This window comes from Plecotus auritus (genome assembly GCF_963455305.1).
Source record: "Plecotus auritus genome assembly, chromosome: 4".
Classification (NCBI taxonomy): Eukaryota; Metazoa; Chordata; class Mammalia; order Chiroptera; family Vespertilionidae; genus Plecotus; species Plecotus auritus.
Genome location: NC_137775.1, coordinates 45,778,033 through 45,796,982, shown reverse-complemented (window position 1 = coordinate 45,796,982; position 18,950 = coordinate 45,778,033). Strand labels below are relative to the sequence as shown.

The window sequence follows — 18,950 nt, the reverse complement described above, 5'->3', positions numbered from 1 at the left end:
GGAAGAATATCTTTGTTTACATTTGTAGCATTTTCTCAATATCTTTGTTCTGTGAACTGTCCATAAATAACTTTCTTTCTCCTCTGAAGTGTACTTTGTGCCATATTTTCTGTGTCACAAAGACAGAAGAAAAGCAAATTGCACTTTTACTCACATTAGGATTATGGGATATTTGTTGTTCTCTGACAAAAGCTAAATACATATTCATAGCATCCTACAAATATAGTAGAAATTCTATCTCTGCCTCTAGGCTGCCTTCAGCGAGGTCATACCAGGCAGTTAGGGATATATATTGGTTCTTATATGTCTTCTGGGAGAAATCCATTTTGGGAGGTTGGGCTGGAAAGCAGTTTAGGCTGTGAGTTATGTATATTTATAGTGCTGCATTTACTCTCTTGCTGTTCCCCTGTGTGAATCGTTGTATGGGTTCATGTTGACAGTATTGGATGAAGCACAATGTGTTAACCTTTCTCCTGTAATTATATAAACATGTAGCCTGTACGTGGTGACCTGGGAATGTTGATCAGAACATCTGTTATGATAAACGGAACAGTGAATGAGAGTTGATTTTTGAATTGTTAAGTACTAAAATTCACTCTTCTGATCAGTGGTTTTATGCAAATGTGAATGTTTGAAAATGTTGCTGAAACCTGTCATTCCTTAACTTGCCAGAGGTAGAAAGAGAGTTTGCTTTTTATTGTTCTCACATGGGTGCTGCCCAGCTAAGGAGTTATTTGTCTTTCTTGGAATCAATTGAATTAACCTTTATATCAATTTGTATAGCGGTCTAAGCATTCTAGAGCCTGTAGGAAAGTGCCAGCTTAGTGTAACCAATAATGTCAGGATAACCTCAAGAAATCTTGGCAAAGGTTTTTCAGTATGCATCAGCATCATTTACATATGTTTTTGCAAATTTTGGGCTAAGAAGCCAAGAGCAGTAGGGTAAAAATTGATAACATGAATATTACTGTCATAATCCATCTCCCAAATAAAAGATTAGTCAAAGAAGACCTTAGACCAGGAACAAACTATTAAACTCAATTTGCATAAGACCCCCTGGCCATTCTGATTGCTTGCAAACCCACTTCACTGCATCTGGATAGCCAATCTCGGTATTATCAGTTACCTTTCCCATTATCAGCTTGGTGGAAAGCAGAAGACATGTCAAATATTTTAAGGTTGTTTTCATGTGTTTGTTTTACATAAATTTTAAAATGTTTTAATTTATTTGTTTTACATAAATTTTAAAATGTTTTAATTTATTTTTCCTACTCAACTCACAGTTGTTTTCTAAGTTTAACAACAACAGTTTTAATTTTGAGTTGCTTAGAACATCTGAAGTTTGGGGAAAAATTTCAACCAAATTGCTCACATACTCAAAAAATATTGGAAAGTGCTGTTCTGGGAGGGAGGTAGGAGATATAACAGTGTCATTGTCTCTGCCTGATCTGAATCAGCTTTCTAAAACCAGATCATCTTTAATTCAGCTTTCAAGGTCATTGTTTTGTAAAGATAAAGAGGTTCATTTCTATGGTGATGGGCTAAATTTGCTGAATCTATATTTGGATATTTCCTCATGATTGGAAACATTCTCCCTTTTGCTTGGGTTCTGTCCAATGCTAAGAATCTAAACTTGTATAATGTTCTGTACCAAATTACTCCATAATCAAAAAAAATTTTTCTTTCTATAAAGGTACCTCAGATATATAAACATTATTTTTATTTTAAGAAGTCCAGAAAATAGTAATTATAATATTTTTATTCATAGATATCTTCCATTAATATTTTGGTTTGTATCCTTTCAGAAATATTTGTCTATGTTCATGTTTAATTGGAATAGCTATGCTTTTTTGAGATAGCACTGTTGTTCTAAGGATTTTACTCTATTCTCATTTAATCTTCACAACAAATCTATGAAGTTGGTATTTGGTAATTCTGATAACATAGTTATTTTTTTCCAATAGGATAATGAAATATAAAGAAATTATGTAATTTATCTAAGGCCACTCAGTACAAAGGTAAAACTGGGCTATGAACCCAAATAGGTTGACTTCAGATTCCTTATTTTTAACCAATACACAATATTGCCTCTTAAAAACATGCTGACTACTACTTTTGATCTGCTATTATGTTAGGAATATATCCTGAATATTTTTCATGTCAAGAAATATATATCTACCCAAGAATCTTAAAGGTTGTACACTATTCCATCGGTGGTTTGCAATTCTGTAGAGAACCAACCCCCAGACAATGTACATTTACATTGCTTCTAATTTATTTCATCATTAAAAATAATACTGCTTTGAACATCTTTGAACACATATAATTTAAGGTATAATGTCTAATTCTTCAATATCCATGTAGTTTGCCCTTTCTACTAATACTATTTATTCTGTGGAATTAATTGTTCAAAGATTATTCCTTGATTCACAGGACAAAAAAAATTATATCAGTGCAAGGAATATTTATCGAGCACCTACTGTGTGACAGACAGATAAGAGCTGGAGATACAACACTGAGCAAATGCACAAAAAGTTTACAGGCTAGTTATTGTCAGTAATTAATGAATTTTGGAAGCATTTTTTTAAAGCTTTGCTAAATTATAGATTCACAATTCACTTCTCAGATATTTAGGAGTAGTACCAGTTTAAATGAAATGTTCAAGGGTAGTATTCATTTTACCAGGTAAATGAAAGTCTGGTGTGTGTGTGTGTGTGTGTGTGTGTTTCAACTCATCCTGAACACACAAAACTCCATAATCTACAGCTGGGTCACTTCATTTTACCATGAGAAAAATGTACCCTTTTAGGCTGTACCTACATAGAGTCAGTATAAATATTTTGGTCAGTGACCTTTTGCTTTATTTGACAGTGTCAGGGCACTATATTTTCTCATCTGTTTTGTCTCTGGATTAACTAGCTGGTTGGTTAAGTTTTCTTCAGATGTTGCTTTTGTATGAGTCTTTGTGGATAAATATCAGTTTTGCATGCATAGTCACTTTTATGTACATTATTTATATATTAGATCTCCACCGGCTTACATTATATGCAATTAAAATTTTTACAATGCTTTTTTGAGTTAGATGATTGGAGAATGCAAGTTACTAACTTTAATACTATACTTACAATTTTACATTTTCCTTGACAAACAACTTTCTGCAATATTTTCTCTCCACGCCTGCTTTGTATTCTTTCAGCTTTTAATTCTCAGGAAATAGTATCCATTATTGAGTGCTCAAACTAATTCTGAGGAATAAGAACTTGTACATAAATCCCAATTAGCCTTAGAGATGCAGTCTTTTATTCCATAAATTGTTCTCATTACAAACATAATTCACAACACTTTGTAGTTTGCAAAGGGTTGTAGCAGATACTTGAGGCTTTCTGGATTACTGTGAAGGAAAACATGGAGGAAGGGACACAATCAGATCTGCATGATTCTCTTAGTTGCCTGGGAAAGGGAACATAAAGCATGGCCATTTGATCAGTTTCTACTATTCTTGTGCCAGTACCAGGCTGTTTTAAGAACAGTGGCTTTGTAATACAGCTTGATATCTGGTATTGAGATCCCACCTACTTTGTTCTTCTTTCTCAGGATTGCTGCAGCTATTCAGCGTCTTTTTTTATTCCAGATAAATTTTTGGAAAGTTCGTTCTAGGTGTGGGAAATATGTTGTTGGTATTTTAACGGGAAGTACATTGAATTTCTAGATTGCTTTGGGTAGTATGGACATTTTGATGATGTTGATTCTACCAATCTATGAACATGGTATGTTCTTCCATCTGTTTATGTCTTCCTCTATCTCTTTTTTCAGTGTTGTGTAGTTTTCCATGGATAGGTCTTTTACCTCCTTAGTTAAGTTTATTCCTAGGTATCTTACTTTTTTTGGTGCAATGGTAAATGGGATTGCTTTTTTAGTCTCTCTTTCTGTAAGTTCATTATTGGTGTATAGAAATACCATAGATTTATTTGCGTTAATTTTGTATCCTGCTACATTGCCGAATTCATTTATTAAGTCTAGTAATTTTTTGATGGAGTCTTTAGGGTTTTCTATGTACAGTATCATGTCATCTGCGAATAAGGACAGTTTTACTTCTTCTGTTCCAATTTGGATGCCTTTTATTTCTTCTTCTTGTATGATCGCAATGGCTAGTACTTCCAGCACTATAATGAACAGGAGTGGTGAGAGTGGGCATCCCTGTCTTGTTCCTGTTCTTAGGGGAAATGGTTTTAGTTTTTGCCCATTGAGTATGATGTTGGCTGTGGGTTTGTCATATATGGCTTTTATTATGTTCAGGTATGATCCTTCTATTCTCACCTTGCTGAGATTTTTATCAAGAAAGGGTGTTGGATTTTGTCAAATGCTTTTTCTGCATCAATTGATATGACTATGTGGTTTTTATCTCTCAATTTGTTTATGTGATGAATCACGTTTATTGATTTGCGGATATTGTACCATCCTTGCATCCCCGGGATAAATCCTACTTGGTCATGGTGTATGATCTTTCTGATGTACTGCTGGATTCGATTTGCTAGAATTTTGTTGAGGATTTTGGCATCTATGTTCATGAGGGATATTGGCCTATAATTCTCTTTCATTGTGTTATCTTTATCTGGTTTTGGTATTAGGGTGATGCTGGCTTCATAGAAGGAGCTTGGAAGTGTTCCTTTCTCTTGAATTTTCTGGAATAGTCTGAGGAGGATATGTTTTAGTTCTTCCTTGAATATTTGGTAAAACTCCCCTGTGAAGCCGTCTGGCCCCAGGCTTTTGTTTGCTGGAAGCTTTTTGATGACTGCTTCAATTTCTTCCATAGTTATCAGCTTATTGAGATTTTTAGAATCTTCCTGAGTGAGTTTTGGAAGGTTGTATTTTTCTAGGAATGTGTCCATTTCCTCCAGGTTGTGTAGTTTGTTAGAATAGAGTTGTTCATAGTATTTTTTTTTTAACAATCCTTTGTGTTTCTGTGGGGTCTGTTGTTATTTCACCTCTTTCATTTCTGATTTTGTTTATTTGGGTCTTCTCTCTTTGCTTCTTGGTGAGCCTGGCTAGAGGTTCATCAATCTTGTTTATCCTTTCAAAGAACCAGCTCTTGGTTTCACTGTTTTTTTGGTCTTTATGTCATTTATTTCTGCTCTCATCTTTATTATGTCCTTCCTTCTGCTCACTGTGGGCTTTTCTTGTTGCTCTCTTTCTAATTCTTTGAGTTGTTGAGTTAGATGATTTATTACCATTTTTTCTTGTTTTTTGAGGTAGGCCTGTAGAGCTATAAACTTCCCTCTCAGGACTGCTTTTATTGTGTCCAATAGCATTTGCATTGTTGTGTTTTTATTGTCATTAGTCTCCAGGATGTTTTTAATTTCTTCTTTTATCTTGTTGATCACCCAATCATTGTTTAATAGCATGCTATTCAGCTTCCAAGTGTTTGAATTTTTTGGAATGTTTTTATTATAGTTTATTTCTAATATTATGCCATTGTGGTCTGAGGAAATGCTTGATATGATTTCAATCTTTTTGAATTTGGGGAAACTTTGCTTGTGACCCAATATGTGGTCTATTTTTGAAAATGTCCTATGTGCACTTGAGAAGAACGTATATTCTGTGGCTTTGGGGTGAAATGCTCTGAAGATGTCAATTAGGTCCATTTGATCTAGTGTGTCATTTAGAATTGCTGTTTCTTTGCTCATTTTTTGTCTAGAGGATTTATCCAGTGATGTCAGTGGTGTATTAAAGTCTCCTACTATGATTGTATTGTTGTCAATCTCTCCCTTATTTTTTATACTTTATTGATGTAAAATATGATTTTGATTTTCTTCAATTTATTTCAAATTAATACTTGCAATGCCTTCTCACATCCCCTCTGCATATTAGTAGTTTATCCTTCTAATGTGTACTGAGCACATTTGTGCTGGCACCAAGTTAAGTGCAACAGGTCAAAGATGAGTAAGTTATCTCTCCTGTCCTCAAAGAGTTTTCAGAGGGACCACGTATGGTAATAGGTTATGCCACTTTATGCTGTGAGAAGGACTAGAAAAGAGGAATGAAAACCATGTTGCAATGGAGGCTTGAAATCTATATGTGGGTGTTTGTGGAGAGGCGGTCTTCACAAAGGAGATGATATGGTATTATTAATGGTAACATGAATGCTAACCTTTATAGCATTATCAAAATATGTTAAGAAAGAGAAATGATATTTTTAAGGATTTTAAGAAATCTTGCCCCAAAGTTAGAAGTAAAAAGTTTCTTTATCTTCCTTTATCCCCTCATTTAAAACAAAATAATAAACATATGTAATAGTTAATAGTCCAATTAATGGCATAGGAAGATTTTTTAAGAAACTGCAAAATAAATATGAAAAGGGGAATGCAATGACTTTCTTAAAGTTCTATTCCATATGAATAATATAAATTATTTTATATGCAATATCAAATTATATATTTAGGTCACTTTATGGATTGCACTGTTACTATTAAATTGATTTCTGATTTTTTTAAATATGAATTTGCTAAGCATCTACCTTATTACTATTTCTGAATTTAAATTTAAGGAAGTTTATTTAATACCTCTAGTTTAAGCAACCAAAGGACTTGTATGCATACTTGTTAGCATAACCAATGGACATAGACACTGGGGCAGTGGGGGCTTGCCCAGGGTGGTAATGGCTGGGGGGGGAAGGGGCGGTTGGAACAATCAGGGAAAAAGGAGACATATGTAAATCTTTAGACAATAAAAAAAATACCTCTACTTTAGCCACATAACATCTAAATGCTCTTTGGAAACTGGACATATTTGCATCTAGTTTTTTATTTTTATTGGTTGAACTCAGTAAATTTTGATACATGGCTTTTCAAATCAATATTTTATTTGCAAATGAAAGTTAGAATATTAAGGAGTATATCATATTTGCAACAGATAGACATTTAACCAGATCTTAGGTTCTGACAGAATCAGTGATACACCCCAATTTCCTAAGCAATCTTAGACTCATGAGTTTTCTTAATCTCTGATCTTCAAGATCATTTCACCCAGCTCATTCCTTTAAGAGAAAAGAGAGGTCTGGATAGTGAAGGGGCTTGGTAATTCAATCACTTTTTGCCTTTTTAAAATTTAGCTGACCTATATTTTTAAAAAATTAATATAATTAAAATGTGTGTTCTTATCCTTTAAGTAGTTATTGTTGTTTATACTGTTTAGATGGTGGTTATTCATGTGGCTGCCTTCTCTGTTATCTCAGTTTGATCTGTTCTATTTATATCTTTATATTATTCAAGCATCTGCCTTTCTAATCAGTATGCATTTCTTCTGGGTCTTAAATTTCTAACATTTAAGTAGCCATTTCCCAATTTTCTTCACAGTATGTAGTGTGTATACTTTAAATTTGTATTATTTCAATGTGTAACGCCAAGGTCTTCCCTATAATTTAATTGTCCATTTGTACGGGGAAAAAATCAACACCTATTTTCTATACAGTAGCGAAAAATATGTTGCAAACAGTAGGAGGTTTATAATGTTAAAAGCATATTTATTTTTAAAATAAGAAAGCATATTTACATGCCTGAATACAACCAATTTTTGTGCAATGGGACTAGGACATTATTTCCTGCAACTTGATTTCAGTTTATATACTGCCTTCTGTCTCATATTCTTTATTCTGGCCTCCAATCGGCAGCTTTCTTTTTCCAAATGCTTAGTGCAAGTTTGAGCTGAATTGCCTATGGTAGATGGAGAAGGAGGTATGCAAGAGTAACTTTCATGCCTCCTATAGTTGAAAGATTATAAACAATGCTAAAACTGCAAACAATTTCAGGACATTCCACAGACAAAATTTTTTATTGGTCTCATGTTTGTACAGTTTTTAGTTTACTTGAAATATTGACACATGTGCTAATGTGCATGCTTGGTTGAATTTAACTTTGTAACATTATAATGAAGAACATCATTGTTTGTAGAAATATAGCTAAAAATACTGGAAGCAGTCTTTTCATTAAGTTAGAAATAACTGTTGTTTCCTGGCCCAAGGGAATCAAAAGCAAGTGGGAAGAGCGGTAGGTATCTCTCAGTCTGCAATCGAGATGGGTCACTGTTCTCCTCCTTGGAAAAATTATACCTTATACTATGTGCTTTCCACACAATTCCCTTTTGGGAAGATGTGACCTACTTATTAATTTTTCCATGGATCATGTGTGTATTTTTCCACTTGTAACACGCTGGTAGCTTGGCTGGCATCACCCAACCTCAAAAAAAAATCAGTTTTATAATGTTAAAGACATACTTCATATGGTCATAAAATTCTAAAAATCTGTTTTAAGGAATTAGAAGTATTTACCATTCAGAAAAAGGAAACCCGTGTGAAAACAACCAGAATTTTAGGATAAAGAGAGACAATATTACCCAGCAGGAAACAGCACAGCATAGTGATGAAAAGATGAGGCCTGGATTGAGGTCTCCTGTTTATTTCTTTTTTAAAAAATACTTTTTAAAATTGATTTCAGAGAGGAATGGAAAGGGAGAGAGAGTTGGGGATTAAGCCCACAACCCAGACATGTGACCAGGAATCAAACTGTGACCTCCTGGTTCAAAGGTCAACACTCAACCACTGAGCCACCGGGATAGGGCTAGATCTTCTAAATCTTAGCTGCTATTTTTGCCTGCTTGATCTACCAGTTACTCAGAGTGGTATATTAATTTCTCATTGTGATCTATTTCTCCTCCTAGTTTTGTCAATGTATTGGCATTTTTTTACTAGATTATGTAGATTCTGAGTTATATCATCTTGTGTATTGTCCCCTATCTCCTTGTAAATTGCAGACTTTATCTCTATTTTTTTTTTATTGCCTTCAAGTCTATTTTCTCTAATATTAGAATATCTTCACCAGCTTTTGTTTGGTTAAGGTGGTTTTAAGACAAATTTTTGCTGGTTGTTCCTACATTTTTCACTATTTCTCTTGTAAGTGGATTACAGTTTTGTGCCTTTTTAGCTTGTTTAATATCTTAAACTTTAAAATACGAATTTATTCCATTTACTTTTGATGTAATTACTAATGTATTGTTTTATATGTACCATTTATACCAACCATATTAATATTTTTAGTATTAATTCTGTTTATATTTTCTTATCTTTTGAATGACACATTTTTTATTATATCAACTTTTTCTCCATTAAATTTTGATCATATGCTATTTCATTATTTGCTTACTATTTATCCTAGATATTAATATGCATTCTTGAATTATTACAGTCCAAAATAATTGTTAATTTTACCTTTCTCCCAATACTGCTAGAACATTAACATTCTTTAATTCAATTTATGCATTTCTTGAGTTATTGTTACTATGCACTTAAATTCAACACACATTATAAACTTCATAACATGTTACTAGTTTTGTCCTTTTAGCCAAAATTCATTGATATTAATGTACAAACTTACCCTTTCTTTTACACTTCATATATTTAAGTAATGCAGTGGTTGCCTCTGGGATAGTTTTCTTCTGCCAGAAGAACTCTATTATTTAGTACTGGTTGTAGTAGAGGGATGTTGGTGATAAATTCTCAATTTTGTTACTTTCATTGTTAAATTAATAATTTTTATTTCTAGTTGCATTTAGTAATTCTCCAGAACAATGTTAAAAAAGAGGGAATAGTATAGACATCCTTATCTTTTTCCTCAATTTAATGAGACATATTTCTACTTTAATCTTAAATATAATGTTTAGTGTTAATATGTGTTTTTATTCTAATAAAGTATAATTCTTACTCTATTATTTATTTTCTAAAAGTCATTTTAAGTCAAAATTAATTAGTGAGATCTATCAAGTGTCTATAATAACTAATATGGTGATTGCACTTTTATTAATGTTTGATCAATTTATATATTGGATATTATTAAAACTTTCCAAATTTTTAAGTAGAATTACAACTTCATTTTTATACCTCAGCTTAAGGCACTCATCTAACTTTTTTTAAAAGTAATTCTTTACTAAATTTTTTTTTTACCCTCTCTGTCCAGACCTTCCCTGTATATATCAGGGCCAGCAATCTGTTTTCTTGAGTTAATGTTTTGGAAGTGTTACAGAAGATACTGTGTTTGGAAAGCTTTGCATTATCGGGATGTTTTTATTTTTATGTACAAAATTTTAAACTCTGGCTTTGAATCAATAAAAATTAATTATTCATGTTATTCAATTAATGTAGGAAATGGGTTTCCAATTACAAAGATTTCTTTAAATATTCAAATAATGATGAATATGTAAACAAAGTTGAATTTGAATTATTTACTTTGAAGAGAATAAAAGATAGGAAAGTTTTAACCCAGTATCATCAGATATTGATCATCTTATCTTTATTTTATATTTATACCACTAAAGCTATAATTTGAACTGAAGAAAGTACAAAATTCATTTTTTTCATTTTATTTTGCCATTAAGAAACAATTTCAGGTTTTTATTTTTTATAATTTATTTTTTATTACTGAATAACTTTAAGAAGGTCTTTCCAATCGCTCAATTATTTTTCTGTTCCATAAATAAGATTTTACATTTATCCTCACATATTATTATTAAGGTCATTATATCTAACATTTTAGGAATTTCTGTGTATTTCACCTGAATGAAATGTTGAAGAAAATGAATAGTTTGTAGTAGAATAGGCAAGTACTTTGAAGTCAGGCACCAATAGATTCTAAATGCTGGCTCTGCCACTTGATAGCTGTATATGACCTTTGACCCGTGAGTTCTTCCTGTAAAGTAATATTACTTGGGATTATTTTGAAGATTAAATGAAATCTTAAAGACCTGTTGAGTGCTTACTCTATGGCAGCCACAGTTCTAACTTCTTCATTATGAGATAACATTTAATCTTTGTAATGGTTCTATGCATTAGTTTCCATTATCATCCCTTTTTTATTTTTTAGAGAAGAAACTCAGGCTGAGGATCTAAGCAAGTACCTAAATGTACTTGACGGCAAGTGGCAGAGCCAGAATGTAAACCCATCTATAATGGCTCGGCAGTTCATACTCATAGCACTGTCTTCCTCCACATATATAAGAGGTCCAATTTGGTTCTTGACACCCATTAGGCATGTAAATAGTTTTTAACCTTGTGCTTAGCATGGGTTACCAAAGATTTTAAATATATTCAGAGTACTATTTCACAATAAGTTGATTACTCTGTAACTATACCATCAATTTAGTTGAATAAATAAGAGAACTATTGCAAACAAATATGGTATAAAATAATTTTCTACTTCTTGAATATAAATTTGATCACTGTGGTATCTTTTTGATTCCTAATTCCTCATATTTAGAAGAATTGTTACCACACATAACTTCATACTAATTTATCAGATGTAGTTCTCATAGTATCATCATATGACTTTCATATATCAAAGACTTTTGAAGAGCTATGAATTGCAAGCTGTGGAAATGGTTTATTCAGGGAGTTTAATTTATGAATGATCATGCTGAGAGTACATGGTGTGAAATTTGAAAGAGAGAAAGATAAATGCTCTCTTTTCATTAAGTACTAGTTTCCCAAGGACAGAGGTTAGAGGGTATCAGGTATCAGGTGCTCCCCTTTTATTCCATTCATCAAAGTAACAATAAGGAAGAGATTCTGTTGGAGGTAGCAGTCTCAGTTAAGTCACCCATAACTGAAGAGAGAGAGTTGATGTCAAGAAGAAAAAAGGCTGGGTCAAGAATGAGGGAACTGGACAAAGACATAGTTGATAGAAGTTGACAAACAGAAGGGTCATGTTTTTAAATTCTACTCCAGACTTTTGGTGAAAATGATAAGCTACAGTGCTATTCACCTATTAAAAGATTTCACTTTTTGTGAGAGTTATCTTTCACAAATGTCATGTACCTTCTGAAAAAAACACTGAGTAACACCAATAGAGAGATGCTACTTTATTCTCATTCTCTTTTTTTGCAAGATGCTGAAATTTGCATTAATAAGTATTTTGGGCTTCTAATACAATAAGTGGCATAAAATTGTTTCAAAGAATTCTGATTTCTGAATTAATGTAGACAAATTAGTATAATTTTACCCAATGCCTAACTTTATAGCTTTATGTCAATACTAGAGGCCTGATGCACGAAATTCGTGCAAGAGTAGGCCTTCCTTCCTTCTGGCCACCGGCAGGCACCCGAAACCTGGACTTCCCTCACAGCCTGGGGTTTGTCCAGAAGATTGTCCGGAAGGCTGTCCAGCCTAATTAGCATATTATGCTTTTATTATTATAGATAGAAGATTGTTCTGGAACTATGTAAAATTTTGAAGGATAATATTCAGTTCTTAAGTCAAGATCTATATATACATAGGCACTAAAAAAAAACAAAAAACAGTTACTAAAGATGAAATTATGTTAAATTTAGTTAGTAATACCAAGATAATTTTGCTAGTATGGATTTCTCTGAAAGAGCATCTCCCAAATATTCAGTTCACAGAAAAAAGTAAGCACAAACTCCATATACTTAAACAAATCACGCATACACACACATGCACACACGTAAAGACATATATACACACTTACAAATGTATAAAAGTTTTGACATTTTCTCTATCTTGTAAGAATTGTGTGATTATTCTTCCTTTTTACCAGGTGGTATTTTTGAATATGTGGAATCCGGCCCGATGGGAGCTGAGGAACTTGCATTCAGATTTGCTGTGAACACCATCAACAGAAACAGAACCTTGTTGCCCAATACCACCCTAACCTATGACACCCAGAAGATAAACCTCTATGACAGTTTTGAAGCATCCAAGAAAGGTAATTGATAGATATTTAACATTATGTGTTCTGGATTTCAAATTTCCAGGTATTCTAAAGAGATTTCTTAATTTCAAATATAATTAAACTAGAGGCCCGGAGCACGAATTCATGCACGGGGCGGGGTGGGAGTGCTGGGGGGTCTGGCCTGCCCACCCTGATGGGGGAGGGGCGATTGGGGACAGTGCCAGCCAGGGGGAGGGGCGATTGGGGTCTGGCCTGCCCACCCTGATGGGGACTGGCCGCGGGCAGTTGGCTGGCTGGCCCTGCCCCCTGGTCGAACTCCCAGTCGAACTCCTGGTCGAGGGGACAATTTGCATATTAGCCTTTTATTATATAGGTTTGTTAGGAATATTTTCACAAAAGGTTTCTTTTCAAAATGCACCTAAAGTTATCAAGGAAGTTAAAGTGATGTGACTACCCTTGTCAAAAAACTGTGCTTATAACAAGAAATGCAATCAGATCTGTAAGAGTAAAATTCCTTTTTCAATCAATTGATTGATTCATTGATTATCAGCCAATTCCATTATATTATTACTGTGGTCCTAATTTACTGTATACCTTGAAAATCCTATCGTTCCACATGATCTCTAAGCTTTATTAGAAAATTTTGAACAATCTCTAATTTATGTATAATCGATGCCCATTTTTTAGCCACTTGATGTTCTTTCTTGTAACTAAAAATAAATGACCAATGATAAAAATTGGATTTTTTAAGAGATAATTAGAATACTTTATTAATTTTATTTTATCATTAATGTTGTAAAACTGTGTTTTAAATGATCAGTTAATTTAACATTTATATATGAAGAAAACTAATAGAAAAACTATTATCAAGGCATTATTTTAGCCAAACAACAGTAAATGTGTTTGGAGAGATGTTTCAATATTCACACTCTGTTTAAGTAGGAGAGTTTTTTTTGGGGGTGTGTAGATAGCATTCATGTAACAAGAATTACATTTCATAATATACATTTTCTTCCAAATAATGGGCTTACAAGCATTTGTTCTAAATCTCTATTTTTTAATACAGTTTGCTTTTCTGTCACGCTAATATTGTTTTATTAGCTACCTTACACTGAGGGAGTGTACACAATTATTTATAATTCTACCTTGGTGAAGATTTCTTCCTAAGCTCATTAATATTAATGAAAGATGATAAGATACAGTATTTCTTGAGATCAAAGAATCCTTTTCCTCCAGCTATGTAGTGTTTATCAAATCCTATATTCTGCCTGCCCTTTGAATTCATATCTTTATGAATACAAATAAGTTTCCGTATTTCAGAACCATGTAAGAGTGATGAAAGGTTTTAAAGGCTGAAAAAAAGGGTAAGGTTTATTGAGAAATACTACAATTATGATGATAATTGCAAAATAAGTCATTAACTGGAAGACAGTGCATTTGATTTATAACATAGTTCATGATTATTTCCATTAAGAAGAAGAAGCTCTGTCTCCTCTGAAATCATTTAGACCAAATAATATAAAATGTGAGTGCAGTATAAATAAAATATTAATATGTTTCTTAATGGATTTCAAAGGTGCAACATAAAAAGGAAAGACTAGAATGTTCTAACAATAAACAGGTTACTGTCTGGGGAATACCCTAGCGAAATTATGAGATGTTAAATGTGTTTGGTTTCCAAATATTAAAAAGAATTTATAAATTTTGTCATCCATTGGAAATCAAATTCATTAATTGACTTTGAGAAGAAGGAAAAACTCAAGTAAGTGTATGAGTAACTTCATTTGTGTGATGTTGAAAGGGTGAATGTCATAGTTTGGATCTTATCTTGTGAAATTCTTGCACAGCAAATATATAAAAGGATAATATAAGGGGATATCTAATCCAGTTTTTTAACCTCATGGGGGAGTCAATAAATAAATATGTGTTGGTAAGGATATTAATGGTTAATTATAAAATAACTTAATTATTTTGGACATCCTTAAAATGTTTTAAAATTTGTTTTCATAGGCAAAAAATTAAAATTTTAAATTTGTACATATTTTCTGATATATGTATGGTCTTATACTTTTAATAGGTAATATGGTTTTGTTCAATAAGTGGATATTTTGTAGCATTAATCCTTGAATTATCATTTGAATAATACACTGATTTTATATAACTCCTCTGATAACTGAGCACTCTAATTCTTATATGAAATACACTTAGGAACCTTCAATAATAACCTAATGTAATGTTTTTCATTTTCTTGTTGTAATACTTGTCAAAAACTTAGTGAAAGATCTTTTATTCTCAATGTATGTGAAATAAGATCCAAGTGAGTGAAAAATTTTAGACTCTAGCCGTTCTGTTGTTTCAGAATTTCAATCATTATTTTAAACAAGTGGTTTTTTTCAACTGAAATTTACTCAGTTATTAAATATCTCTATGTTTAATCTATCCATTACATTGCATTTTATTCAGCAAATTGTCTGGAAGAAAATACAAGAATATTTTATACATCAGACTCATAAACTATTTTGGAAAGATTGGGTCTGAACACCTAAATCCCGATAACAATTCTTCGTAGTTCAGTTTAAATATTTGTAGGGATGGGCACCTTAGAGCAGAAGACTCCAGTTTTGGACATTTCTTATTTTTTTTAAATTTAATTTAAATTGCATCAAAATTTGTGAGAAGCTAAACCATTTGTCCTTTTCCAGCCAAATGAAACAAACTTAAGTATTTTCCACAGGCCAGGTATTCAAATATTTAAAGATGATTTTATGTTTCCAATAACTATTCATTTTCTAGGCCCACACTCACTTCAGTGTATCTTAAGGAATTGCAAGTCCTGTCACAATACATCTATTCTCATCTGAAACCATCTAGATTATTTATGACTCTCTTGATTATTCTGCTTATCATTGATAAGAATAAATTTTTCCAGGAAGAAATATAAACTTTAAAAAATAAATGAGATCAATATAAAATACTTATAGTATCCAAAAGTCAAATAAAAATGATTAAACAGTTATCTAAATGACTGTGATGTTCTTTCTACCCAATGAAATTAATCCATATGAAATCAGCCTCTTTTTTTTTTTTTTAACTATATCAGGTTATGTGTAGGTGGTTGCATGCATAAGCTTGACTCTATTATATATAAACAAATACTTAGTTGTATGTGGCCATAGTTTTTGGATGGGGAGGGGGACCAAATGGGTTCTGATAAAAATAATTGAAATTATTTGGGAAGGAACACTCTTCTCCCAACTCCCTTTTCAGAAATATTTTTCCAAAATGAATAATTCCCTCTTGAATTCTAGAGTAGTCCTCCTCTGTCTCCTGATCTTTCTCCTTCCCTTGACATTGTCTGCAAAATTATTTGAGCCCTGAGCTGCAGGTGCCTGGGTGAATTAATTTCCTTCTAAGAAACTGAAAATATTTAGAGTTAGAAAAAAATGTAAATTTAGCTAAATGTAGGTGTTATATTAAAAAAAAAACCCACACATCTTTCTTCAGAATATTTCCTTATGGCTTACGTAAATAATGTGGTAATGTTGGCACACTGGCATCTCTCCTCTCATTATTGACAGACTTCTATCTCCTCTTCAGCCTGTGATCAGCTGTCCCTTGGGGTGGCTGCCATCTTCGGTCCTTCACACAGCTCTTCAGCAAATGCCGTGCAGTCCATCTGCAATGCGCTGGGGGTTCCCCACATACAGACCCGCTGGAAGCACCAGGTGTCAGACAACAAAGATTCCTTCTATGTCAGTCTCTACCCAGACTTCTCTTCGCTCAGCCGTGCCATTTTGGACTTGGTGCAGTTCTTCAAGTGGAAAACTGTCACAGTTGTATATGATGACAGCACTGGTAAGAAAGATCAGTAGCCTTTGGGGCTATGTTTTAAATATTCATAATTTTGTTCTGAAACTTACTCAAGATGCTTACTGTAGTCTTGTGTGCTTTCTTTAAACGGAGGAATGGAAAGATATTTGGCATTAAACATCAACACTAATTTCACACATTCAAACAAACAAAAATATCCCAGTTGAATCATATGCATTTTTATATTTATAGAAGAAGCACTTTTTTATGTGAAGGATCAGTTAGTATCAACTGTAATTTTGGATGAAAGATGAAAATAGTATGAAATATGGCCAAAACCAGTTTGGCTCAGTGGATAGAGCGAGAGCCTGTGGACTGAGGGGTCCCGGGTTCGATTCCGGTCAAGGGCATGTAACTTGGTTGCGGGCACATCCCCAGTGGGAGGTGTGCAGGAGGCAGCTTATCGATGTTTCTCTCTCATTGATGTTTCTGACTATCTATCCCTCTTCCTTCCTCTCTGTAAAAAACCAATAAAATATATTTTTAAAAAAAGAAAATAGTATGAAATATGATATTGAAATATTTATCCCAAAAACATCTCTGCTGGGTTCAAGAAAATTATTCAACTTAAAACTTCATAATTGGCTTTCAGTGAAACTTGTCAAGAAATTCAAGATTTTGCCCTTACATTTTTTCTAGCTCTTTAGGTGCAAAGAATGTTTATGAAGAGTAATAACCTTTAACTGTATAACATGTTAAAGTTTGAAAACATTTTTTTTATCTTAGATTTCAAACAATGTAATATCCATAATTTTGGAAATGTTTATGTGTAGACATATTTTAGGGACTTGAAAAATAAAATTTAGTAAGTGATATTGATTGGGATCTTTAGTAAATATTTGCTATGCTTTATTGTTTTAATGTACACAGTCCTTTCTAATAAAAGAGTAACATGCAAATTGACCATACCTCCCCTACACCCATAAGCCACGCCCAAAGTCATGCTCACCAGCCAATCAGGAGCGAATATGCAAATAAACCCAACCAAGATGGCTGCGGCCACAGAGAGAGCAGGAGGGAGGCTTGGGTTTCCCTGGCAATGGAGGAATCCAAGCTTTCCGCCTGCCCTTGCTGGTCCAGGCCTCCACTCAATGCTACAAAGTGTCAATTATAGAAGATAAATAAATCCCTACAGAAATGGCTGCCGCCACAGAGTGAGCAGAAAGCTTGGCTCCGCTCCAGGCTACAAAGTTTCAATTGTAGAACATAAATAAATCCCAGATACCAGAGCCTCTGCTTGGGTTGCCAGGGGGCATGTCCAGCCTGCAGACCACCACAGGCTCCTCGCCCAGGCCACCCCACACCCTAAGGGAAACCCCTCCCTAATCCGGGACACCCTTCAGGGCAAACCAGCTGGCACCCACCCATGCACCAGGCCTCTATCCTATCTAATCTTATCTAATAAAAGAATAATATACAAATTGACCATCACTCCAACACACAAGATGGCTGCCCCCATGTGGTCAAAGATCCTGCCCCCATGTGGACACAAGATGGCCACCACAAGATGGCCAGCAGGGGAGGGCAGTTGGGAGTGATCAAGCCTGCAGGGGAGGGCAGTTAGGGGTGACCAGGCCAGCAGAAGAGGGAAGCTAGGGGCAACAGGGCCTGCAGGGAAGGGCAGTTGGGGAGGACCCAGGACTGCAGGGGAGAGCAGTTGGGGACAAACAGGCTGGCAGGGGAGCAGTTAGGCATCAATCAGGCTGGCAGGGGAGTGGTTAGGGGTTGATCAGGCTGGCAGGCAGAAGCGGTTAGGGGCAATCAGGAAGGCAGGCAGGCGAGCAGTTGGGAGCCAGCAGTCTGGATTGTGAGAGGGATGTCCGACTGCCCGTTAAGGCCCGATCCTACCGGGATCGGGCCTAAACGGGCAGTTGGACATCCCTTAAGGGGTCCCAGATTGGAGAGAGTGCAGGCTGGACTGAAGGACACCCCCCCACCCCCCGTGCATGAAATTCGTGCACCGGGCCTCTAGTTTTATATATGAATGGTTATCTTCAATTATTACTTAAAATAAGTTCAAAATATAAATATAAGAAAGTAAACAGTAAAAGTAAAGTATTAATTTTTCTTGCAGTTACATTTTTGAAGGATGTGCATACTGTTCTAGATATTATATACTGATAAGGAATTTCATGCTTAGATACTTAACAGTGATCTAAATAGTGCTCTTTAAATTCAAATTTTACAATATTTTATTCTAAGACCTTTCACTATATCTTGATGTTAACATCAAAATTAAAATCTATTTGAATTTAAATTCTCCCAAAGTGTGCCAAGAACACACTTTGTTCATGCATTCAGTATTTAGAATTATGCAGAAATCAGTCCTTTGACAATAAAATTTGCCAT

At 34.0% G+C, this 18,950-nt stretch overlaps 1 protein-coding gene across 3 annotated transcripts in view; it reads left to right on the top strand.

Moving 5' to 3' along the window:
• GRIK2 (glutamate ionotropic receptor kainate type subunit 2) overlaps positions 1-18,950 on the top strand; it is a 592,068-nt gene that overhangs the window by 209,690 nt on the left and 363,428 nt on the right. For all 3 annotated transcript variants that reach the window (XM_080666610.1, XM_080666611.1, XM_080666612.1), the window contains 2 exons: positions 12,597-12,764; positions 16,329-16,586. In XM_080666610.1, the coding sequence (XP_080522736.1) occupies positions 12,597-12,764; positions 16,329-16,586 (426 nt within the window). The remainder of the gene's footprint in view (positions 1-12,596; positions 12,765-16,328; positions 16,587-18,950) is intronic.